Source organism: Hippoglossus stenolepis, chromosome 1 (genome assembly GCF_022539355.2).
Source record: "Hippoglossus stenolepis isolate QCI-W04-F060 chromosome 1, HSTE1.2, whole genome shotgun sequence".
Classification (NCBI taxonomy): domain Eukaryota; kingdom Metazoa; phylum Chordata; class Actinopteri; order Pleuronectiformes; family Pleuronectidae; genus Hippoglossus; species Hippoglossus stenolepis.
This window is the reverse complement of record NC_061483.1, coordinates 8,868,026-8,891,041: the sequence shown is the minus strand read 5'-3', so window position 1 is coordinate 8,891,041 and position 23,016 is coordinate 8,868,026. Positions and strand designations below refer to the sequence as shown.

The 23,016-nt window shown below is 41.4% G+C and overlaps 1 protein-coding gene across 2 annotated transcripts; it reads right to left on the bottom strand.

Moving 5' to 3' along the window:
* Nucleotides 1–173: 173 nt before the first annotated feature.
* pla2r1 (phospholipase A2 receptor 1) lies at nucleotides 174–22,753 on the bottom strand. 2 transcript variants are annotated; one of them, XM_035152742.2, is made up of 30 exons: nucleotides 22,361–22,753; nucleotides 20,704–21,084; nucleotides 20,437–20,610; nucleotides 19,478–19,642; nucleotides 18,933–19,046; nucleotides 18,499–18,648; nucleotides 17,862–18,056; nucleotides 17,582–17,745; nucleotides 17,116–17,226; nucleotides 14,853–14,965; nucleotides 14,576–14,745; nucleotides 14,283–14,491; nucleotides 13,597–13,742; nucleotides 12,882–12,966; nucleotides 12,664–12,799; nucleotides 12,530–12,565; nucleotides 11,541–11,725; nucleotides 10,551–10,615; nucleotides 9,782–9,879; nucleotides 9,552–9,688; nucleotides 7,350–7,467; nucleotides 7,093–7,232; nucleotides 6,277–6,418; nucleotides 5,164–5,399; nucleotides 3,447–3,627; nucleotides 3,208–3,342; nucleotides 2,686–2,808; nucleotides 2,417–2,593; nucleotides 1,870–1,905; nucleotides 174–1,273 (listed from the first exon to the last, which is right to left on the bottom strand). In XM_035152742.2, the coding sequence occupies exons 1-30, from the start codon at nucleotides 22,497–22,499 to the stop codon at nucleotides 1,056–1,058; spliced, it is 4,479 nt and encodes a 1,492-aa protein (XP_035008633.1). In that variant the 5' UTR covers nucleotides 22,500–22,753; the 3' UTR covers nucleotides 174–1,055. The 2 variants fall into 2 exon arrangements, with proteins under 2 accessions (XP_035008633.1, XP_035008641.1); XM_035152750.2 differs by having other exon boundaries at nucleotides 11,541–11,701.
* Between the last annotated feature and the right edge of the window lie 263 nt (nucleotides 22,754–23,016).

Here is a 23,016-nt window from a genome sequence, read left to right as displayed (position 1 = left end):
CTCATGCTGTGTGCTGATAAATTAACTTGTGCTTGATATCTTCTATTTCTTAGACTTCTCTGTTACCGACAAAGCAGAACTCAATGGTGTCGATTGTTACCATTGAACCAAATATAAAAATGCCATGCCACTCCATATGGTGCGGGACACTCAAATGAACAAACATTCATCCATTAAGCCTACTTTTAAATTTATTAGAAACACAGAGAGAGTTGTGCAAAATACATCTCATAATTTGCTTTACATCCACAGACAACAGTGAAAAAAATAAATCAAATCATCAGTTATGCCTCACACATGATCTGTCAGATGAATGTATATAGAAAAAGAAACCACTGTTATCCATACACAGGCAGTATATTAAAAAATTAAGTAAAAAAAAATACTGGTAAGTAACACTAATAAGTAATACTGACTGCTGTAGCACATGTACAACTCTTACAGCTCCTGGATTCTCAACTAAATGTACAAAATGACATCACAAATATAATTTGTATATTTTTCAGTTTTGTCATCAATGTGTCGGTTACTTATGACAATGTACGTTTCTTTTGACCCTGACAGGTAGACCATGAGTTCCCCACCTGGTTTAATATTATTAATTTAAACATTTCCCTATTATTCAAATTCTTTTCCTATATAGTGTTAACCGATCACACTAAATCCTCCTACTAACAAACAAACAAGTGTTCGGTAACTCCTTTACAAATCTTAAGATCGCTAGCATCCCTTCTTCAACATTTTCATTTGTGTGAACTTTGTTTATCTACTTCAAACAACAGAACTTCAAATGCATTATATTCAGTGTCAACACAGGACATATCTTCACAAACATGTCCCATTGAAATGGTTTGAGTAAATGAAAACTGCAGACTGAGATTGACTGGGATCCTTTCCTCGGATTAACGAAAGAAACATTTGGCCGTCATCGTCTCACCACTGTCCTGAGGAGTCAGCGTCACAGCTTTACAGTGTCTTGTGGCATTCGTACCTGATGGTGAAGCGGGTGAGAGATGAAGAACGCTTTGAAATAGGAAAGGGGGAGTCACTGAGTGCTATTCTCCTGAGTGAGCCTCCAGGTCCGTCATCAGCACATTTCCATCTGACTCTAAAGACTGGGAGCCTGATTGTCTGTAATAAGCACTTCCCAGAATCGGGATCCCACGAAAGCGTGTAGTGTTCCTCTTGTACACAAACCACATTGCTCCTGCCAGCAGGGCAAAGATGAGTACAGCCACCAGCACTGCTGCAGCAACGACGCCATGATGTGAACCTGTAACACACAACATACATTATTCATGCTTTTGTTTTAATGTGTGGTATGATCACCCTCTAGTTGATTACATGTATGAAGATGACAGATGTATTTTTATCTCTGCCAAGGAGGTTATGTTTCATTGCCATTTGTTTCTGTCTGTCAGTAGGATTACTCGAAAACTACAGAACTGATTTCCATGGAATTATTTGGAGGTGGTTCATGACACAAAGAATAGCCTATTAGTTCTGGATTTTTTTATTTCTTTAACATGGTACGATAGGATGATTCAAATTTAAAACATTTAAATTCCCTAGATCTGGATTTTTATTTGGATCTCCACTAAATTACACACGTAATAAATATCTCCTAAATATCCCGGATTTTTTATCATCAACATCCGTGAGTTATTCCCTGAGAAATCAATGAAAATGTTGAAAGATGCTCACAATGTCAGGGAAAGTGCAGATCCGGCAATTTGATGAGTACTCTGTGCATAATCCTCATAAATAACAAGCAGACAAAAACATCAGCTCCTTGGCAGAGGTAGCACTGCACTTGTGCTTATGGCAGCTACAGGACACATTAACCGTTCAAGTGAAAGTGCACTTTACCATTCAGTGGTTCCACCTCCACCTCAGAACTTCCATCTACAAAAGAAAACATACAGTGAGGTTTAATATATCTTATCATATATCATCTTAATAATTATCAATAGAATACATATGAAAACCTTATTTTACATAATTATGTTGATGGGCATTTCCAGCAATTTTGTCAACATTTTATATATACACAGATATATATTTCAAAATGTGTTTTTGTCATATCAATGAAGTTGACTCAAATTTGTCTTGGCGAGATCACCCAAACATAGACAAGACAAAGTAATTATACTCACTTGAAATAAAATCACATCTAACAGTATGAAAGACATAAATAAAATCTGATCCCTTAAAAATAATAAAATTAATAAAACGTCAACACAGAAGGTGGACAACTTTGAGATACATGAACTATTCTGGAATCTGTCTGAGTTTGTTCTTCAGTCTCTTTTGACACCACCATCATTTTTTAGAAAGCTAGAAAAAAGTTGGATGTGTTCAACGCAGGGAAACCAATATTATTTCCGAAGGTCCCATAGCTTCCATATCAACTTACCTGAGATGGTTTTGCAGACAAAGCCGAGCCGCTCATTGCACCGTGACAGGTGCCACACACCGTCACCCACGCTGGTGGTCACACAGGTATCTGCAGTCAGCAGCTTGGAGTCTGGGGCTTTATTAGGCCAGTTGGTGTAATCCATAGGTGAAGCATCCACCCAGGACATAGAATCAGCTAAAAGCACAGAGGGAACAGTTTGATAAAAACGTGGGTTTGCCGGGAACTGGGATCATCTGATTGGTAGAGGGAGACTAATGGATTCTTACTGTCGATGTTGAAGTGCATTCCCAACCACACGGTCTGGTGACGCAGCCCCGATGACCACAGCTGCTCCAGCACAAAACGGTTCTCTGTCTCGCTCTCAATGGTCAGGACATCCGAGGTGTTGACTGGGAAGTGACAGAAGAACAACAAACTCATCACTACTGCGCAGTTCAAAGGAACAGATTGACACGTATGGAAAATTAAAAAACTTCTTTAGAATTAGATACGATTTTTAAAAAACACTCTCATGTTTGGACAGTCAATATAAAACCAGCTAACATAGAGACTGTAAAGGATTTTACTGTTTTTATCAATTTCCTTCAAAGTAAAAATTAAACCAGTTTTCTAAAACCTAATCCTTTTCTGAGCAGTTCCTCCATTTGACCTGTAGGGGGAGTAAGCATTCCATGTGGCAGCCAATTCTTTAATTTATCTTTTAAATCATATCATCGTCATCCAGACAAACTCAAATTGGAAATAAAACATGTAATCAATAATCAAAATCACAGCTTATGGACGCTTACCTTTCTGCCTGCAGTGCTCTCTCGACTCTTCAAATGTGAGTTTGTCCACCACAGGCTCAAAGTTGTAACAGCCGTGTCCAAATTTCACCCACGTGGACGGACACGCTCCCTCGTAGGAGGTAAATGGTTTATTGCCTGGGAGAGGAGGAGACAAAGGGCAGATTGTTGTTTTTTAACAGAAACGTAACAGACGCAGTGTCGAGACTCAGATTTTCCCGTTTCACTGAAGTGTCACTGACTCGGTGTGGAGACGTGACACAGGGCTCCTGGTAGCGGAGTTTCACAGTCGGCTCTCCGCCAGCCTCCGTTCACATCAATGTACACACACTCTCCTGTCAAAAAGTCGTCATCGTCATCGGCTGCGTCCCAGTGGGTGTACACAGTGTCGCTGCCATCTGACCACTGGTAATTGATGCCACTCTGTAAGGAAGCACAGTCACAAGGACGTCAGTCAAGAAGTCGCAAGCTGTGGTAGCACTCTCCCTGTAAGACTGTTTATTTATAATGCAGCAGTGGATGTCGGTCTATGCATGCACAACAGCTTGCTTATTAGTTTGATTAGAGCTAGAGGTAGTTATACCAGTAGCTTGTAGCAGCAGGTGATTTGGAATACTGTGTGTAATAATAACTGGGCTGAACTGCCCAAGTTAAAATAAAAATCATGTAAATTTAAACAGAAAAATGGCCTTTTCAGGGAATAAGAAACTTGAAGTTTTCCTGCAGTGATGGAAATATTAAAGCATTGAATGTTAAATGAAAACAATTTCTACAGGTGTCCAAGCTTTTGTTTATAACTTATAATCCATCAGTTCTCTCACTCAGTTTTCACTTCTCTCTCTGACTAAGACTTTCCATGAGAGCTCGTGATACATGAATCTGACTTTTAGAAACCACGTGTCTGTGGATAGAGTGCCAGGAGAAAAAACTCCTGGAGGCACGTGAGACAACTGGCTGGCCTTCGACGGGCAACTAAACTAAAAAAATGGGACATTTTGTAACACTTATCTTTATACTTCAGACCTGTGGGTAACATGTTTCCTTCTAGTAAGATTTAGTTCCAAGCTATTTTATTCGAGCCAGAACACATTAATCTAAAGAAATTAAAAATCTTAAAACATTTTAAGAACAGGCAACATTTGCCAGTTTAAGATGTTGATGATGTGTCATGTGACATGTGTCATTTACAAACCATGCTTTCATTAAAGAAAAACAAAAAGTAGTTTAAAATTAAACTCATGCATGCTGATGAGTATTTTCTGCAATTCATGCTCAATAACCAGAATTAAAGAAATAGTTTTTTGGCAAATACACATTCTTGATTTCTTGCTGAAAGTTACACAACAATCCCACTCATGTTCTCCTACAGCCAATACAATCTTGGCGTAGCTAGAAAATCTTAATTCATCTTGTCTTATCCAAGCTTATCTTATTTTAGCGTAGCTTAACTTAACTGTATTTATTTAACTTAGGATAAACATCTACATTTTGCTGTCCTACTCCATGGGAGAGGTATGTGATATTTTGGCTGCTACTCGCTAGCTTAAAGTTATATATTAATAAAGATTTTCATCAAATTTCGTCAAATCACAACTCACCAGTAACATGACAATGAGACTATTAGGCCACTGCTCCCAGTCAAGGAAAAGTCCATCACATAACTTCCTGTGAACTACAATATGATGGTTTTTGGTTTAAGTAAGAAATAAAAAAGTAATAACATATTAATGCTGCTGGCTGTGGCTCCGTATTTACCATCCAGACATGAGTGGTATCGATTGTACACGTGGTTACACATTTTTTAAGTAAATGAGTGTATTTCCCAAAGTTTTAAACTATTCCTTTAAAAACTAACTGTATTAAAGCAAACACACACAACACCACATTTCTGGCGCAAACAAACAGAAGACACACACGGTGCAGAATCATGCAGTACATATTGGACGAGAGGATACATACGTCTTGACTATACAGCCCAATCCAGTGGGGGACTGCCAATCTATTGACAAGGACAGTAAGGAAAGCCTGGTGGTAGGCATCTGTAATGCTCACTAGGTCAGAATCATTCTCTATGCACAAGTGCATGGCGTCGTACCAGCTCATGTTGCCAGACACAACCTTGTAGCTGCGGGTCCTGTACTCAATATTATCAGGGAGAGGGTGGTGATAGGAGTGGGTGGGGGGTTTGGATGTATCTGTAACAAAACAAGAGAGGTGGGGTGGTGAGATAGAGATCAGGACGATTACTTAAAGGGATAGTTCACCCAAAAAGGATTTGCAGCCAAATCCAATACGTGACAATTTTACGTTTGAAGAACTGGTCACCATTGACTTCAATTGTGTTTGGCTGCAACACTGTTGTGGACTCAAACACGTCAGCCCCCCCTCCATCTGCATAGTGGTGAGTAGATAGAGTGAATTTTCATTTTTTGGGTGAACTATCCCTTTAAGGACAATAATGACGGTCACTCATGTCAACAAAGGAATAGTTTCACATATAAAGAGGGAAAACTACATGTAGATCTACATCAAGATCAATACAATACACTGTTCAGTGACAATAGGCAAACCAAAGTGTAATACATCAGGTTGAAACACAATGAGATCGATGTAAGTTGTTGCACCTGTAGTGGGACTACACAGTGAGAGGCTCTGTTCAAGAGATTGATTGGCTTTGTTTTTTCTCCACGTGAAAACCCATTTCATCGCTCGGACACAGAATCCAACAGAATTAGTCACCACGTGTGGCTGCAGAGGGCGCTGTTGCTCGGTAAAAGTATCATAGTGCTGCTTTAATTTTCTTAAATTTCTCATCGTTGTGAAAACAAACACCCGTCACGACTCATTATTCTACTTCAAAATGTTCTGTTTTTTTACGACTTGCAGAGATAAAAGGAGAAGTCATAGGAGAAGCTTATGAAAGGCCATTCAGCATCAGAGAGCTGGAGCTGAAGAGAAAAGCTGGCAGCAAAAAGGAGAAAACCAGGTGTCCTGAAAAACCCCCAGAGAGGCAATGAAAGACAGATAATGACAAATGTAAAACCAAAGAGAGAATAACTAACAGGATCTCACCTTGAGGTCTTTGACAGACAAAGCCATACCCAGTCTCACTGCACTTCTCGTCGTACCACTTTCCCGTCAGGTGGAAGTTGTGGTTGTTGGACAGAACGATGCACAAAGGCTCTTTGGCGAATCCACTGAGCCAGTCACTTTCCTGGGAGTGAATATGCAACAGATAAATACACAGATGCACACAAACCCATTTCGTGAACACATGTTGTCTCAGCTCACGGATGTAACACGTCAGGATCTGTTTGGTGTTTGCACAGGTTGTTAAAACCAGGTCTTAGAGGACTTGGATCTCACGGTCTGCTGGTTGAATGATCTGTTTTTGTCCCAGTCGCAATGACAAAGCTGTAGCTCTGATCCCCACCCCCTGACTCCGACTGTATATAAAGATGTCGGCTCCCCATCGACCCCTGGTGGCTGGCTGCAGTATTGGTCACAAATGTTATTTTTCCATGTGAGTTTTGATTTTAATTAGTTGCTTTATATTACAAAAACAGGGAAACATCATGATTCGCTGCCCGGCGCAAGATGGCAGCGTTGGTATTGTGTATATTTTACATTTCTGGATTGTGGGAGGAAGTGGAAACTCATCGTCCATCTGTATATACAGTCTATGCTTTGACTAGCTGCTCAAAGGTCCAGTAGCTAAGGATCATATGTAATGTGGTATTAAAAACAACCCAAAAAAAACATGTTTTCTTAAAAACTAAATTGACACAGTTAGATGTCGACTTCACATCGACACAAATACACATAATAATAATAACACACAACAAATAAGTAGATATCCAACAGTCGGGTCAGTTCACAGGAGCTTACTGTGAGGAAGCTTTTTGGTTCAACTGGAGACCAGTTGGTGAAGCTGACTGATTTCCCATTGGTCCACCTCATGATGTCCCCATCACCAAGACCAATCCACACGCCTACAGAGCTGCCCTGCATCAGCATGGTGATGTAGGCTGGGGAAATGTTGGTGGAAAGGAAAATGACAATTTTACAATAAGATTTGACATTAAACAATGTGGTCTTGTCTTGATGATGTTTGTATGTCATCAGGTGGGTGAACTGTTCTCTACCTTGTTCAATCTCGTCTTCTATAGCGACCAGTGAGCCTTGGAAAGAGGAGCAGATGGACTGGGCATCCTTCCAACTCTTTCCGTCCTTTGGACTGTCAGGCAGGTGAAGTAAGAGACACTGTCAACACACACACACACACACACACACACACACACACACACACACACACACACACACACACACACACACACACACACACACACACACACACACACACACACACACACACACACACACACACACACACACACACACACACGACTATAAAATTATTCATTTAATTATTATTTACCTCTCACTGCCAGAGCTCGTCTAATAGGTGCCTCTTATGGTTAAAGGTAAATAAGGTGACACACAAGACATTCACTTCTTTACTGTGCTCATAAAGGTGGTTGATAACAGTATGCTTTAACACCAGTGTTTATGGACTGGGGCTTTTAGGCATCAACCTTGAACCACAGCCAGGAAACTTTGTTTTATGTTGTTCTCATCTCTGTCACTTCCCTCTCTTTCCTGTCAACGCTCTAATAAAGACATTAAAAAAAGGACATCCATCCATATTTTATGTTCAAGGAGAGGAAGGACGCACATCGCTGCAAGGCTTTAAATTTAGTTTATTGTGCAGAACAAAGAATAAAGACCAAATCTATTTGAAGGCAGTGCCTCTAATCTGGGGCAGCAGAGTAATAAATGAATGAATGTCCATATTATTATTATTAAGTTACTTCTATATTTTTAACTAAATTTCTACCTGATGATTTGTCTGATGGAAAATGTTTTGCTAATGAAGAAAATCTAAATTTGCAACGTATTTTTTAGAATTTTTTAAATAAATATATTTTCCTTTTCTTTTTCCCACAATACCTGATATGAACTAAGAAAGTTGCTGGGGGCTAAGGTTAAGAATATATCTAATACGCCAAATGAATTTTATTTAAAATGTTTAATTGGGTCAAACTATTACACTCATCTTGGCATATTATTGGATATTTACTGTATTCACATGTATGAATATATTTATGTGTACATATTTGATATTCTAATAAATTTGTATTTTTTTCACTTATATCAGATTGTGTGTATATACATGCATGCATATATTATACATAGAATTATAATTTATAGATTAACTAATACAAATTTGGTCATAAAAAATTCCTATCAACAAATAATGTATGCAAATGCAAAAATTGGCATAACTTGAACACTGTAGTCATCATATATTTACAAGAAAATTGCACGTTGAGATCTAAAGCTCGACGAGTTAAGAGAAGATCAGATGGTTTTGGTCTTAACTGAGGTTGACTCAGCTTGAACGTCATCAGTTGGGGGTTTTTCACTCTAGGAACATTGTATGTAAATATAAACATCCTGCTTCAGTCCCAGAGGCTGTGACTATTTTAGACCTGATCTGTGGAGGGAAGGCAGTAAAATGTGTCGCTCTTCTCAGTAGTCATTCGAAAAACAGTAACACTTTGGATTTCTTAGCATTATATGAACCAAAAAAATGGTTTATCACACAGTATAAAGCTAGTTGTGAGACGATATAAAGACATTTGTGTTTATTGATGTACTTTATTTGTCTGCTAAATAAATATTTTATGTCACAGGAAGTGTCTTTTACTATATTGTGATTTAAAGACAAGAATCCCACACCTTCCACCTTCACCCATTGGACGGTACTAGCTGTCAATCACATGGTATCCACGCCTCAATGCATATTGTACTTTATCGACTATTTGAGTCTAAATGGGAACAACATTTACAAAATGAACATCATGCTGTATTAGGGAAGATTTGAAACTAGAGATTGAAACCATGAACTATTTTGGAAAATGTCTAATGATGTTATAAATCAAATGAGAAGTAGAGTCATTTTCTCATAGACATTAACTGCACTTATTTTCTCAAAACAGTGGAGTCGCCCTCAGCTGGTCATTTGAGAGAATACAAGTTTCAGGCACTTTGGCTTCACTTCAGACAGATACTCCCCAACAACCTGAGGCACTGTGTGTGTGTGTGTGTGTGTGTGTGTGTGTGTGTGTGTGTGTGTGTGTGTGTGTGTGTGTGTGTGTGTGTGTGTGTGTGTGTGTGTGTGTGTGTGTGTGTGTGTGTGTGTGTGTGTGTGTGTGTGTGTGTGTGTGTGTGTGTGTGTGTGTGTGTGTGTGTGTGTGTGTGTGTGTGTGTGTGTGTGTCTGAACCTTGTGTCCGAAGTACAACCATTTCTCGGGACATCCTCCGATGTAGTGCGGCTCCCTGGGCGTTTCCAACACAGACGCAGTCTTTCTCTTGCACACATAGCCATGGACATCGCTGCATTTATTCGTTGACCACTTTCCTGCAACACGCCACAAAAACCTCACCTTATTCTAGCATGTGCAAGTACACAGTGCATGTATCAGTGTGTTATTCTGCATGTGCATGTGTTTACCCGTTGAAGAGGACATGGTGAAACACAATCCTTTTTTCCTCTGGCCAGCCGCCTCTTGAGCCCAGTTCTGAAAGTCTACTTCTGTCTTGTCGGTCCACCTGCAAACAAATGCAGAGATTCTCTGTTGGCGTCCTAGCGGATGTTCTGATCTTTATGAAACTGAACAAGAACTTTGTTTCTTTTATCGCCCAATATAGTAGCAACAATCTACAAAATGTGAAAGATGCATGAAAATATATATATTTGAAATCAAATACTAGTCTAGATGACTTGATGATTTAAGAGAGGGTCAGTTACTCAGCTTCTACAGAGCAGGGCTGGTATTAAACTGACGCCTGCTTGCGACTAAAACTTTATGTTTAACGTGAACATGTGAACACGCACAGGAAAAGTGGTATCGACTGAATTTATGCTGAATCCTGCCATGGAATTTTTCCTGCAGAGGGCAGAATAAAAATGGATGTTTTAACTGGCCACAGACACACATATACATATATATATTCCGAAGCTTCTCATTTCTTACATCCGCCAAAGAGGTCTTCGCCCCTATCAGATTGTATGTTGGCTTGCATGTTTATTTGCATGTGGATTTCCACAAAACTTAGTGGAAGGATGTTGTGCAGGTCAGGAAAGAATAAATCATAATTTTGATATACGCATCCAGATCAGTGGGTGGATAAAGTACTTTTTTTCCACTTTCTTAAACAATGTGAGGGTGTTTTTTAACATTTTCATTGATCTTTTTTGAACAGCTCCTAAATGTACTCACATGACTTCCTCTCTTGGCTGCCCAACGGACAGGCCGATCCACCACTCAGTCGGGCCCAGGGAGAGCTGAATGAAGGAGAGAGAGAGAGAGAGAGAGAGAGGGATGGAAAAATAACTTTACTTTAACCCTCCTCCTTTGCAATCCTCTCCTCACTGGGCTGGATGTCTTTTCAGAGCCCCTCTGACATGAGCGGCCATTCAGGCGCTCTCCTTGGCAAGTGCTTCACTGTCTTTCATCGCCTCGTTTTGTTCCCTTTATCCCTCACAAGCCTCGACACCACAAGAGATTTCTTTAGTCGGGTCCAGAAGGCTTCGGCCAAACAATCGGCCTTTTTCCTGCTCCCTGTGTGCGAAGGCGCTCGAGCATGAACGTGTCAACATATGAGGAACGCTTCAGCTTTTCAGTGCGTGTCTGTAAACACTTGAGGTTGTATGAGGGATGAGTGTTCACACTTGTTCAGTTGTGTTCACACTTGTTCAAGCACGTGTACATTTCTTTGGCTGTGCACTTAGAGCTAATACTATGCTTTAACATGAGCAAAGACTGACTTTCTAAATACAAGTTTCTACTTTGTTAATAAGTTGAATTGTCCTTAAAGTAGTTATTGATATGAAAAAAATATTTTTAAATAGTTTGCTTTAGAAATTAAACATTACGAAAAACATGTATTACTTTTAAAACTACTGACATCCTATATGTTTTAAATCAAATTTTACAGTAGAAATGTACAGATAATCATGTTAGACACACTTGTACTGTAAAACATAAGTTATACTGCTATTCGTATAGTGTGTGCATTAGTCTCAAATTGTTTTACTATTCACATTCTCTTATCACCAGATTCTCATTTGTCATTTGTAAATCACTTAACTTGCACAAAAAGGTGCTTTAAACAGCTTATATAGCAAGACTGAATCTAATGGAATAGAATAGTAACAATACTGAATTTCTGGGAGTCTGAACAGTATATGAGTAGCGGCTGTCACACACCCGCCGCAAGCGTTCCTTTACGAAGTGCTGCTCGTCCCTGGAGTGAATGGACAGAAGGTAGGATCCCATCATCTGGCAGGCCAGAGACACAGCGTCCCAGTCAAACGGCTGCTTCGCCAGCAGGTACTCCGCTCCACGGTAAAACACCCAGGGCTCGCTCTCTGCGGCGGAGCACGGACGACAGTCTTAAAACAGGACCCTTTTTTAATTAATAAAATAATACAGTGGCTATAATGAATTGATGTACTGTTAGGGCTGGTGCTGTTTCCCATTCAATGATGCCCTTGGACGTTTAAAAAATGACTTTGTGTTTACTTAAAAAACAAGTAACACAAACTATAAACTAACTGGCAGCAAACTAACAAACTAACAAAGAAATATGACCCCGTGTTAAAGTCAAATGTTATTTTAAAGTTCAAGACTAACTACAATTATTACATCCGTATCTGCCCAGACTCATTTAACATATGTAGTGAAGACTGAGGGAATATAACAAAAGATATATAAGTGATTGTTGTCATACTTTGCGTACAGACACTTGACTTGTGGCCAAATCCATGTTATGGTCGTACTGACCTCGACCCTTAAGTATCATTCAAAACCCAATCAGTTCATCCTCAAGTTCAAGTGAACATTTGTAGCAGATTTGAAGAAATTCCCCCATGTCAAGTCTTTAAAATCTGTACAACATATAGAACAACATACAACAAGACTCAATGTCAGCATAAAGAAAAAACTCCCAAAAAGGTAGAGGTAGAAATAAAGATATGTATAATATTAAGTTCATACTAACACATTTACAAGTGTATAAATGATTATCATTTTCAGTTAGCTGCTAATAAAAAGCTGTTTCAGCACCTTGAGTCTTCTTTGGTAGATTTTTAGAAACCACGGTCACATCTTTCCTAGATTGCTATATTTCATAAACACTTCAACAGATTGCAAAGTTTGTGTCTGTCAAAAGCAAAGAATTTAAGTATTATACTCACCCTCAGTGTACCAGTAGGGTTTTTTCAGTTTTTCACCTGCGAAATAGATCTGAGTTTAGTGAAATCCTATAAGAGGAGTCTGGTGTTGATCGTTTTAAGCCAGTGTGGAGAGTAGTGAGGGTGAGGGTGTTCACCTCTGGGCAACTTGCAGACCCACTCATGTTTGGTGTCACAGGGCTGCGGCGTCAGAACGTTGGTCAGGTCACTGTACACGGCACAGTCCCTCCTGTCGTCCTCCTCGTTCTTATCCTCTATGAAGGACGTCACCACCTGCACAAGACAAAATCCTGTAATGGATGAATCTGAACTTAAATGAGGGTAAATGAGACACATTAGTGGACTGTGGGCTTACAAGGGAGCCGTCGGACCACTCCCAGGCTCCGGGATATTCAGGGTCTCTCTTGTTTAAACCCACCCAGAACCAGCGACCCTGCGTTCTGGAAAGAGAGGAGCAGAAGAAAAATCACACTGCAACACAAGTCCATGGAGCAAGTCTCAAAACCCTTTTCAGATTTGAACTTTGACAACAGTTATTAAAATACTTCACCAGCACATTATGGAAGAATTCAGTCCAGTTGTGTGGGAATAAATAATCAGCGTAAGAAAAATCGTATAACTTTATAGGTAATTGTTTAGGTGATATAGTGCCTCTCAATTTTGTAAATTCCGAATGATAATAATAATAACTTATATATATATTGTGCCTTTAAAGGCCACTTTATAGAGTGATGAAATGAGAATGAAAATAAAACAAAGCAAGGACAATAGTAGAAATGCTAGCTGGGGAAAAACTAGCCACTACTGTCCTGTGATGGGGAAAGGTCCCAGCAGAGATTCCTGAGATATATAGTCAGATATATCAAATGGATATGTTATATATTATCTTACAGTCTATACAAAATATAGTTCGACACTATTGCTCACTTGATTCTACAAAAGATACAATTAGGAAGAAAAGGTTTAATCTCTGTGATTTTTGTACAAAACAATTAATTCTGTCTCAACTGATGCATTCATCAGTTTATGTAACATTCCTGCATGTACGAGGCCCAGAGGGCTGTACCAACCCTTCAAACATGGTACTGAGCAGCTGCTTAACAAACACCTGCTCCTCATAGTGGTAGAAACTGGCGAGCTGAGCCCCGAGGGCCTGGCAGAAGAAGTCTGCTTCCACCCACGAGCGTTTCATCAGGACCTTCTCGTCATGGAACACCTAGAGGAGCAAACGCATACTGTCAGCACAGAGCTACAGGATCAGTGGACAACAAACTGCAGGAATGCATCGCACATATAGAAACAGATTTTACATTTATATTCTGTGTATTTCCTGAGAAAATGTTCTCAAAGACGATTTCTGTCATTTTAGGTAGCACTTATCCCACTGATGTTTGATCAAGTCTTCATTTCTCCAGTAAGTTTGCTTTTAATTTGATGGTATAAAACAGAGAGAAACGTCATGAAGCGTGTGCATAGATGGGACTATGATACCAGGGCTCCACACCTCAATCACTACTGTGCAGAATCTGGCTCCAAATTACATAATTAACCCAAGTGTTTAAATTCGGGATATTTGAGCTTCATTTCTGGATAGTGGGAGGAAGTGGAGACACATCTTTATATTCACTTCATGGTTTAATCCAAGTAACTTCCCCTCAAACAAGCTGATTAAAAAAGTGATGAAACTGAGAGGATGAATCTGAAACTTGACTCAGGACAGAGAGGAGAGAGGAGCAGAGAGAAAAGATGATCCAACCTTAAAACAGTCGAGGAGCCCAGACTGTGATTCCCAGCCTGCAGGACAGGGGGCGTGAGTGTCGATGTGGTGCTCTGGCAGGTGGAGATCGTGGTAACTGCTCACACTCTGCTTGCACACTGACAAGGCTCTGAAGGACCTGCAGTCTTTCACCTCCCAGTGACCCAGAGCGGGCCCACCTGACATCGCAACACAGCCGCCGCTACTGGCTGAGGACAGGAAGAGGGACAGAAGGAGTGTAAACACACAGAGTTGTGATTTGCAAATAATATTTTCATTCAAAAACAGGCTACCTGGCTGATGTTTGTTCCAGTTCGTGAAGGTGAGAGGAAGAGAGGAACTGTTGTGAAGAAGCCAGCTGTACTCTCCTGTCTCCCTGTGATCCATGAGGCCGATCCAGTAATACAAGCTACTGTTGGTTCCTCTCTCACTCAGCAAACTGTTGACAAACGCCTGCTCGAACCTGCCGACGTGACGAAGAGGACGGGTGAGGAGACAGAGACCCTTTGTTGCCACAAACTGAATTTATTATACAAGTCACCCTAATAAATCCTGTACACAATAAATCACCTGTTCTCCACAGTAAGAAGAGGAGCCTTGCAGTAATACCCCATCTGTGCATCTTCACAGCTCTGCTCGTGGCTCGTCACCGTGTAGCAGGAGTGACCATGTCGCTTCCAGCCCTGAAAAATAAAATAACACACTAATGAAACAACTTCATATATGTAGTATTTATAAAGATGCTGCAGTCTTGTTCTATATTGTACAAGTCAGTCTGAGTTTACAGATCCGGTCTGATGACAATGCTTTTCTGTGTGTTGGCGTGAGTGAGAGATAGAGAGAGAAAGAGAGCGATCGGAGTCCGGAGGGTCTGAATGAATCAATGAGCTGCAGATCTAGAATGAAGGAAGATTTTACTCGTTTACTCCTTTACATACCACACAGGGAAAAACTTGTGTCGAGCCAAACCTCCACTGACTTCTCTCAATCTTACCATCACCTGTCATAGGCTATAACAATATGAATGTTTTCTTCTAACACAATAAAACAACAACACAAACATAGTTCACTAGTCAAACTATTGAGTACTGTGGCTCTTACAGCATTATCCAGTCTGGTGAGATTTGAGATCTGGTTCACTTACAGCTTTTAAATCAGCTTTCGCTTCTGCTTCAGCAGTAATCTTTTCATCAGCCAAAATATTGTCAAAGTTAAAATTTTGCCCGGATGATGGCGCTGTAAGAGAAGGTGTTAGAATGAATCCCCCCAGGACTGTGTGTTATAGCACTTCTCACAGCAACAACAGTTTCACTCAAAACCAAAACAGGGGAAGTCACAGGATCACCAGTCGTTAGAAATCCAACCTCTCGTCTTCATTAATTTATTTAACAATCTATTCAATCACTGTTGAGATATCTGTCTGCAGCAAAGTGACTGAGCGTGACATCCACAGAGCCACACCGCTCAAAATAAATATTCACTTTGTAGTTTAAGAACCTTAAATTTGTCCTTTTGGGATCAGTTCCAAAACTCAACAATAATGTTAACTCTACAACAGAAAAATTGTCAAATCCACCCAGTCCTCGTCTGTGTTTGATGGTGTGGTCGCCCGTCTACCCCCCCGTCCTCTCCATGCTTGGGGTCCAGAGGCCAACACTAACATTTATGTACAGTTACAATTCAAGTCTGTCTTTAAAACTGGAGTGTGAAATCCTTTTATCCCACTGACAGACATTTTAACAACAAGTGAACCACTTCACATCGTTAACTTGCACTGAGCTATCATACAACACAGACACTATCGAGATTAAAGAGGAAAATATAGCTTTGTTTGCTTAAAGCACGCACGGGGATTATCAGCCACTGCTCGAGCATGTCCACTCATATTGTGCCTGCAGGGCCATATTTTTGACTCATGTTCCAGAGAAGTAGCCCGATGAGTCAGGAGTCTGATATTTTCTTGTAAACAGAGTCGAGGAGCAACATGAATGCCAGACAATACGTCAGCAGTCCAGTGAATCAGCTTATTGTGCTTTTGAAGGGGGGGGGGCCAACGTGCTCAGAAGTCGAGCTGCAGCAGGCGTGTTGCTCCTCCTGGTGCACGTCCTGCTCTGTATGGAGCTATTGTAATGCAGCTCAGCACGTCATCCGTGTGGTCCAGTGGACACAGAATTAAAATGTCAACAAATCGGATTTTCTTGCAAATCATTCAGTTATGTGAGAAGCTAGGAGGAAGTGTTCACGGTGTGAGAGCAACACTTTACACATCAGCCGTTTTCATGCATGTGCAGGAACATGTTTGTTTGTTTGTCTGAAACTTGGTGGAAGGATGTGGTATTGGTCGGGAAGAACCCATTAATAATAGATTTTGGTGCAGGTCCAGATCAGGGGGTGGATGCAGGATATTTTTTAACTTTCTTTAACATTGTGAGGGCGTTTTTTTAAACATTTGCATTGATTTCTCAGAGAATAATTCATGGTGTGAATTTTTCTTTTTCTGAATTTTTCTTGATGAAAAATCAGGCATGTTAAAGGGACTGATATTTTTGAGTTTTATGCAGTTTGGTGCAGATCGAAATAAAAATGTGATTCTATTGAAAGTAAATGTGGTTTCATGCTGGGCCTCGATATGCATCTTGTGCTTGTAGATGTGACCTTTGCTCTTTGATGTACCACATTGTTGTTAGTCCTATCAGTCCTATCAGATGACAATTAAGACGATTTTTGAGTTTTATAATGAGAAAGGTTGTTTTTTGTTGAGTTTCCTCCTCTTGCTCAAAGGCACTTCAGCCAGTGGATCTAAAAAAAATTGCATGTGCATTCGTGCTCCTACCTCAGGACAATCCTCGTCCCAGGATCCAGAGGGATGACCTGGATTCTGGCTCTGTCTTCTGCACACAGCCGGCAGTCGCTCATCACATGATGCTAAGAGCCAGGTACCTTTCTGTGAAAGGAGAACAACCGACAAACGCTTACAAACACTGAAAGAGGATCAGAGCTGTTATAATCTGATGATTAATCAACTACTTAACAGGAACAAAATGAATACTGGATATCATATCATTCCGTTAAAGTTATTTGATGGTTCCAGCTTCTCAAATTAGCCACATGATGCTTTGCTTTGTCTTAAATTATGGAACATTTAACATTTTAAGGGGTGTGGAGTTTGCACGTTCTCCCCGTGTACAGTCCAAAGACATTGGGTTCAGGTTAACTGGAGACTGACTTTGACTATGTGAATGTGTACATGATTGTTTGTCTCTGTATGTTGGCCCTGAGGCACCCTGAAGGTTCCCCACCTTCCTGTCTGCTTTGGCACAGAGCGTTGCATCCGTCAGGTTGCGAGGAGGGTGATACTGATGCCAGAGAGTGAGAGTCACCGGTGAGCCATCCGACCACTCCACAGCCGGCGATGACGCCCACTTCCGAAGACCGATCCACACCTCCAGACCGTCCCCAGAAACTAAGAAACACGGATATACGTACACAAAAGGGAATTTACACCAATATATAGTGTTGATATATCCCAAAAGTATCAAACAGAAAATCATGCATCTGTATTTGCACGATGCTCCTTACAGTTAGCCAGCAGCTTCAGCAGCACCTCCACCTCAGACAGCGAGTTGAGGCTGGTGAGGTTAGCCCCCTGAGTGCTACAGGCCCCGGTAGATTCCTCCCAGCTTCCTGCCTCTGATTGTGACAGGACTCGGTAGCAGAAGCCGTTATGAGGCCACCAGCCATTCGCACACTCCGTATGGATATACTGCCAATTCTCTGTGAGAGGAAGAAGAACCAGGAGAGGAGGAGAAATCAGAAGAGCACAGACCAAAATAACAACACACATTCACAGCAGACATTGTTTTGGTCTCGCCGCCCAAGGCGCTGCAGAGAGACGGGTCAGAAGTTCACTCCCCAGGTGCAGTGCAGCTGTTCAGCCCACGAGCTAAAAAAAAAGTTTACAGCACAATGTGCACTCTGACGAATAATTTTCCTCTGACACAGTCAAGACACCTGTGAGGATGAAGGGGAGCAGTTTGTCAGGTGTTAATGTGTGTGTGAGAGTGTGTGTATGTATGTATGTATGTATGTATGAGAGAATGAGAGAGAGAGAGAGAGAGAGAGAGAGAGAGAGAGAGAGAGAGAGAGAGAGAGTGTGTGTGTGTGTGTGTGTGTGAGAGTGTGTGTGTGTGTGTGTGTGTGTGTGTGTGTGTCTCACCCAGTGGCTCGGCTCTCCTGGTGTTGTTGGGTGTTTTCTTACAAATGTAAGGCAGCGCAGACTCACAGGAAAGGCTCTGCCAGTGACCCTCGTAGGCCGAGTTGTACACTCCACACTGTCTGTTGTCCTTCAGCGGGCTGGCAGGCAGAGCTGATGGGAACACAGTGATGGGAGGATAAAGAGTTATTATTAATAACTGTAATAAGAATGATAATTGCCTATATCAACCAATTTTCTTTTCATCAAAGTTTATTGAACTTCGAAGCATCCGTTTGCCACAAACTGCACATTTATACATATTATGGATTTCATTGCCCAGAGAGAGTAACCATCATAACCACTGCATTGTGTGGGAAATCATTGTGCTACAAGTATAAAGCTGTTGTCAAGGATACTCAGAATTATTGGCCCTGGATCAAACAAATAATCGGTACCTGTGGTAAAATTGACCAATGACAGAGGTGCTCCATCAGACCACTGCCAGCCACGACCGTTCTTCAGGTGGTTGAGACCAATCCACACCATCACTCCCACACTTGCCAGTCGATCTAAGGCAAGATACAAAAATATGCATGTTGTGAACGATGTCAAATCCCATCTGAGCAGAATACAGTGATAAATTAAACAAAAGGTCATTGAAGAAGACAAAATAATTGAAAGGGACAGAGGGTGAGGAGGAAACTTAATCTGAGACAGGATGAACTGGAATAGAACTCAACACAGCACATATCTCTGATGGGAGCCCTATCTCGCAATGTTAAAGATAGTTTGTTTGCTTTGGCACCACACTCTACTACTGTGCAGCAGCTGACAAAAGTAGAAGATCCATGAATTATTCCCAGGGAAATCAAATCAGTGAAAAATGTTTGTGGATCCGCGCAGACATTTTATGGGATTTTCTGCCTCATCCTTGAACCAAGTTTCATGAAAATCTACTCGTAGTTTTTTTATGTAATCTTTAAACCAACCAGGTACCTACCTCTGATGTACCTGTGCTCCGCCAAGCTGGTGATGCTGAGCAGATTTCCCCCTTGGGCCTGGCAGGTTGACTGCGCCTGGCTCCAGGTCAGGATGGTGTACAGGTTGAACTGGTAACATGCATGCAGCTCCTGGTTTGACTCCCAGAAATGCTCACAACTGGAATCTATGAATAAAGGTATGATTTTTTTTTAAACCAAAAGGAAACTGATATGTGAAGAGGTGGCATGGTATTATTTTGTATGTATGGGAAGAGGGTGAAGGGAGACAACAAAGGACATTGTGATCACAGAATGCATCTTAACCATCCATCACCAGACGCCTCAGGAGAAATGCTTAGAGTTTTAAAGTTATGGTTCATTTGGAGTTTTAACTAAACAAATCTCAGTGGGAAACAAACTCCTTTTATATGGCAAGAAGTATGTTGACACCCAACCACCCAATTATTACACATCTCTATGATCCAGGTTCCAGGGCTTTCATGTGTTCCAAACTTCTGGAAACATTTCCCTCGACAAGATTTTAGGATGTGCCAACTGGGATAGCCCCTTATTCAGCTGTAGCAGGGATATGGAGTTGATTATTGATGTTGGGTGAAAGAGAATGTGGTGGAAACTTCAGCGGGTCAGGGGACGCCAGCTGAGAAGGCGGCCTTTCATATGTGGCTCGGGATGAATTTGTGTTCACACAGCGAACAGAATGTGGCCACATGTTTCCCAGCACCACATCCGGATGTGGTGCTGGGAACGTGACTGACCACTTATGATCGGATCACTTGGGACAGATGTTAATACCAGGTCCGATCAGGGTCCTAAAGGTTACAGGTTTAGTTTCAGGGCTGTGTTTAGGTCAGTTCTTCATTGTGGGCCTTGGACTTGTGCATGGGAGGATTACAATGTGGGGAGGTGTCCACATACTTGCATCAATTTTCTTCCTGCCTCTGTAGTGTCTGTGTTTTACCTTGGACCGGACAGAAGCCCCATCTCTCAGCTTCGTCATAGCGAGTAGTGGTAGAACACCACTGCAGATGGTCCTCACGCCCCTCACTCGTGCACTCATGGAACCATTTGTTGTTGTATTTAAAGGGCAAAGCGCAGGGCATGCCATGTGCATTCCCCAACAAAGTGTGGATATCTGCAAGTAAAACACCCGGCATTCATTTTAAAAACTTGTTAAATGTGACCGATGAGCTGTTTCATTAAAATGCAGGATATTTCGGGTGTTTACCTTCATATGGATACGAACAGGGCCCTTCTCTAGCTGTGTTGTACCTTTTCCACACATGATGAGAGTTTTTCTTTACTACCAACAAACGTCCGGCCACGGCAACCTTCCACTGGGACGCCCCGTGCAGCATCTTTCCACTACAGCGCCACCACAACACGGGCAGGGCCATGTCGCACTCGAACATGCCCAGGGGCTGCGTCGTGTCCGACATGTTGAGACCCAGGCACGTGCTGGTGCCCACATTGAAGAGGCGGTGTTGGGAGACCCATTTCCACAGCATGCGGCGCGTCGGCCACTCGCAGTCCTCCAGCACCAGGTTGGTGCGGTCCACTGTGACACAGCGTTTCAGCGGCTCGCTCTCCAGGATGAAGATGCCCTTTTCTGGAGAGAGATTGTTGAGGGGCAGGGTGAGGAGGGTGAGTCCAGCAGAGGAGAGGGAGGTATGAAGAGGGGTGGGAGATGCAGAAGAGGAAGTGAAGACGTGATGTGATTGTGTACCATAGAGAGAGGAAGATGGATGGACATGTGTAAGCAAGAAGGGAAAGCCTAATAAATTGTATGGCCTAAAGTGTCTTTCTATGATATTATGCATATTTATAGTTCACCTCTTTAATGTTTCTCCACCAAAACGAAGCCATATTTTACACAGATCTGTATTTCAACAGATTTATGAAATATTGAAGCTAGATTAAGATCTAGAGGAACCTTTTATCTTCTAAAACAAATTATTCTCTTTGTGTCAGTGGATATTCTGACAAAATAGGATGTATACTCATTGTATACAAATGTAAAGGAGATAAACAGCTGGAGAAGTGTTCTCTTCCTCCAGGTCACTGTTGCACACTGAAGGATTGAATTATTTATTTGATGGATTAATCAGGTATTTTGTCTATAACATATAAACCAAATATAAGACTTTTTAAAAAAGGAAAATAGGGATTTCTTGAAATAATGTATTTAGGAAAATGTGGTTTTCTTGAAATACTTTATTTTGAAAAATGTTTTCTATAAGTAATCTATACAAGAAAATCTGGTTTTCGTGAAATAATGTATTTGAAAAAATATATAGTTTTCTTAAAATAGGCTAATAAAGAAAAGATGATTTTCTTGAAATACTCTAAGAAAACATCTATCTATTCAAAACAATAGGGTTTTCTTGAGATAATTAGAAAATGTGTTTTCCTTTAAATAATTAATTCCAGAAGCTGTTGAAAATCTGGTTTTGGTGAATAAAAGTAAATAAAAGTCTTTGTGTGCCATGATGATTGTATTATGATCATGTCTTATTATGACTGTTCTCAGATAATAAAACGTTATGATTGCTCACAGATAATAAAACGTTATGATTGCTCACAGATAATAAAACGTTATGATTGCTCACAGATAATAAAACTCAAACTGTCCAGAGGCCACCAGGCGTCTTGTGAGAGGTTCACTGACCCTCCAGGGAACTGGGTCATTTCAAAACAACCCCTGAGCCCAGCACGACGAGGAACATGTCGTAACGATTAATCGGTTTTCTTCACGCACATCTACTGTCCGGTTTACTGCTGCACGTTAGAAAACACGAGGGAAACTCCACACGGGGAAGATGTGAGGAGTCGTGTAGCAGGAGGCCATTAGAAGGAGAAGCAGCTGCAGCAGATGAAGAACTTACTGTAAAACTCCGAGAGCTGGTTCCTCTCCAGCACCTCATCGTCCTCCACACACACGCAGCTCCTCCACAGTAACACCGCCACACAAAGAATCGCCACGACGGAGAAAGAGTCGCTGCGGCGGGACCTCCGGGTCGACATGTCGGCGGAGAGAAGCGGCGTCGAAGCGCGAGCGTCCGCACATTCCGAGACTCCCGCCCGGACACTGAGGCTCCTGCTGCTCGGTGTTTTCTTCCAGAGTCGAGAGGGAAGTTTGGCCAAGTTTAGACGAGCGGCGACGTCACGTCTGACGGAGGAACTTGCCGCCGCTGCCCGGTCTGAGCCGAGCCGAACCGAGTAAAACTGAACCGAGCTGAGCCGAGCCGAGCCGAGCTGAACCGAGGAAAACTGAACCGAGCTGAGCCGAGCTGAACTGAGCTAAACTGAGCCGAGCCGAGCTGAACTGAGCTGAGACACAGGCTGCATACCAGACTGAGACTGAGGGACCTCTGTAAACAAACAAATAGCTAAAGATAGATAGACAGACAGACAGACAGACAGACAGATAGATGGTCTACAATAAATGACAAGCAAACTACAAGATAGATTAATTATAACAATAAAAAATAGAAATACAATCTGTAAGTAAAGTAGATAAAGAGCAAGAGGGGGAATTGTT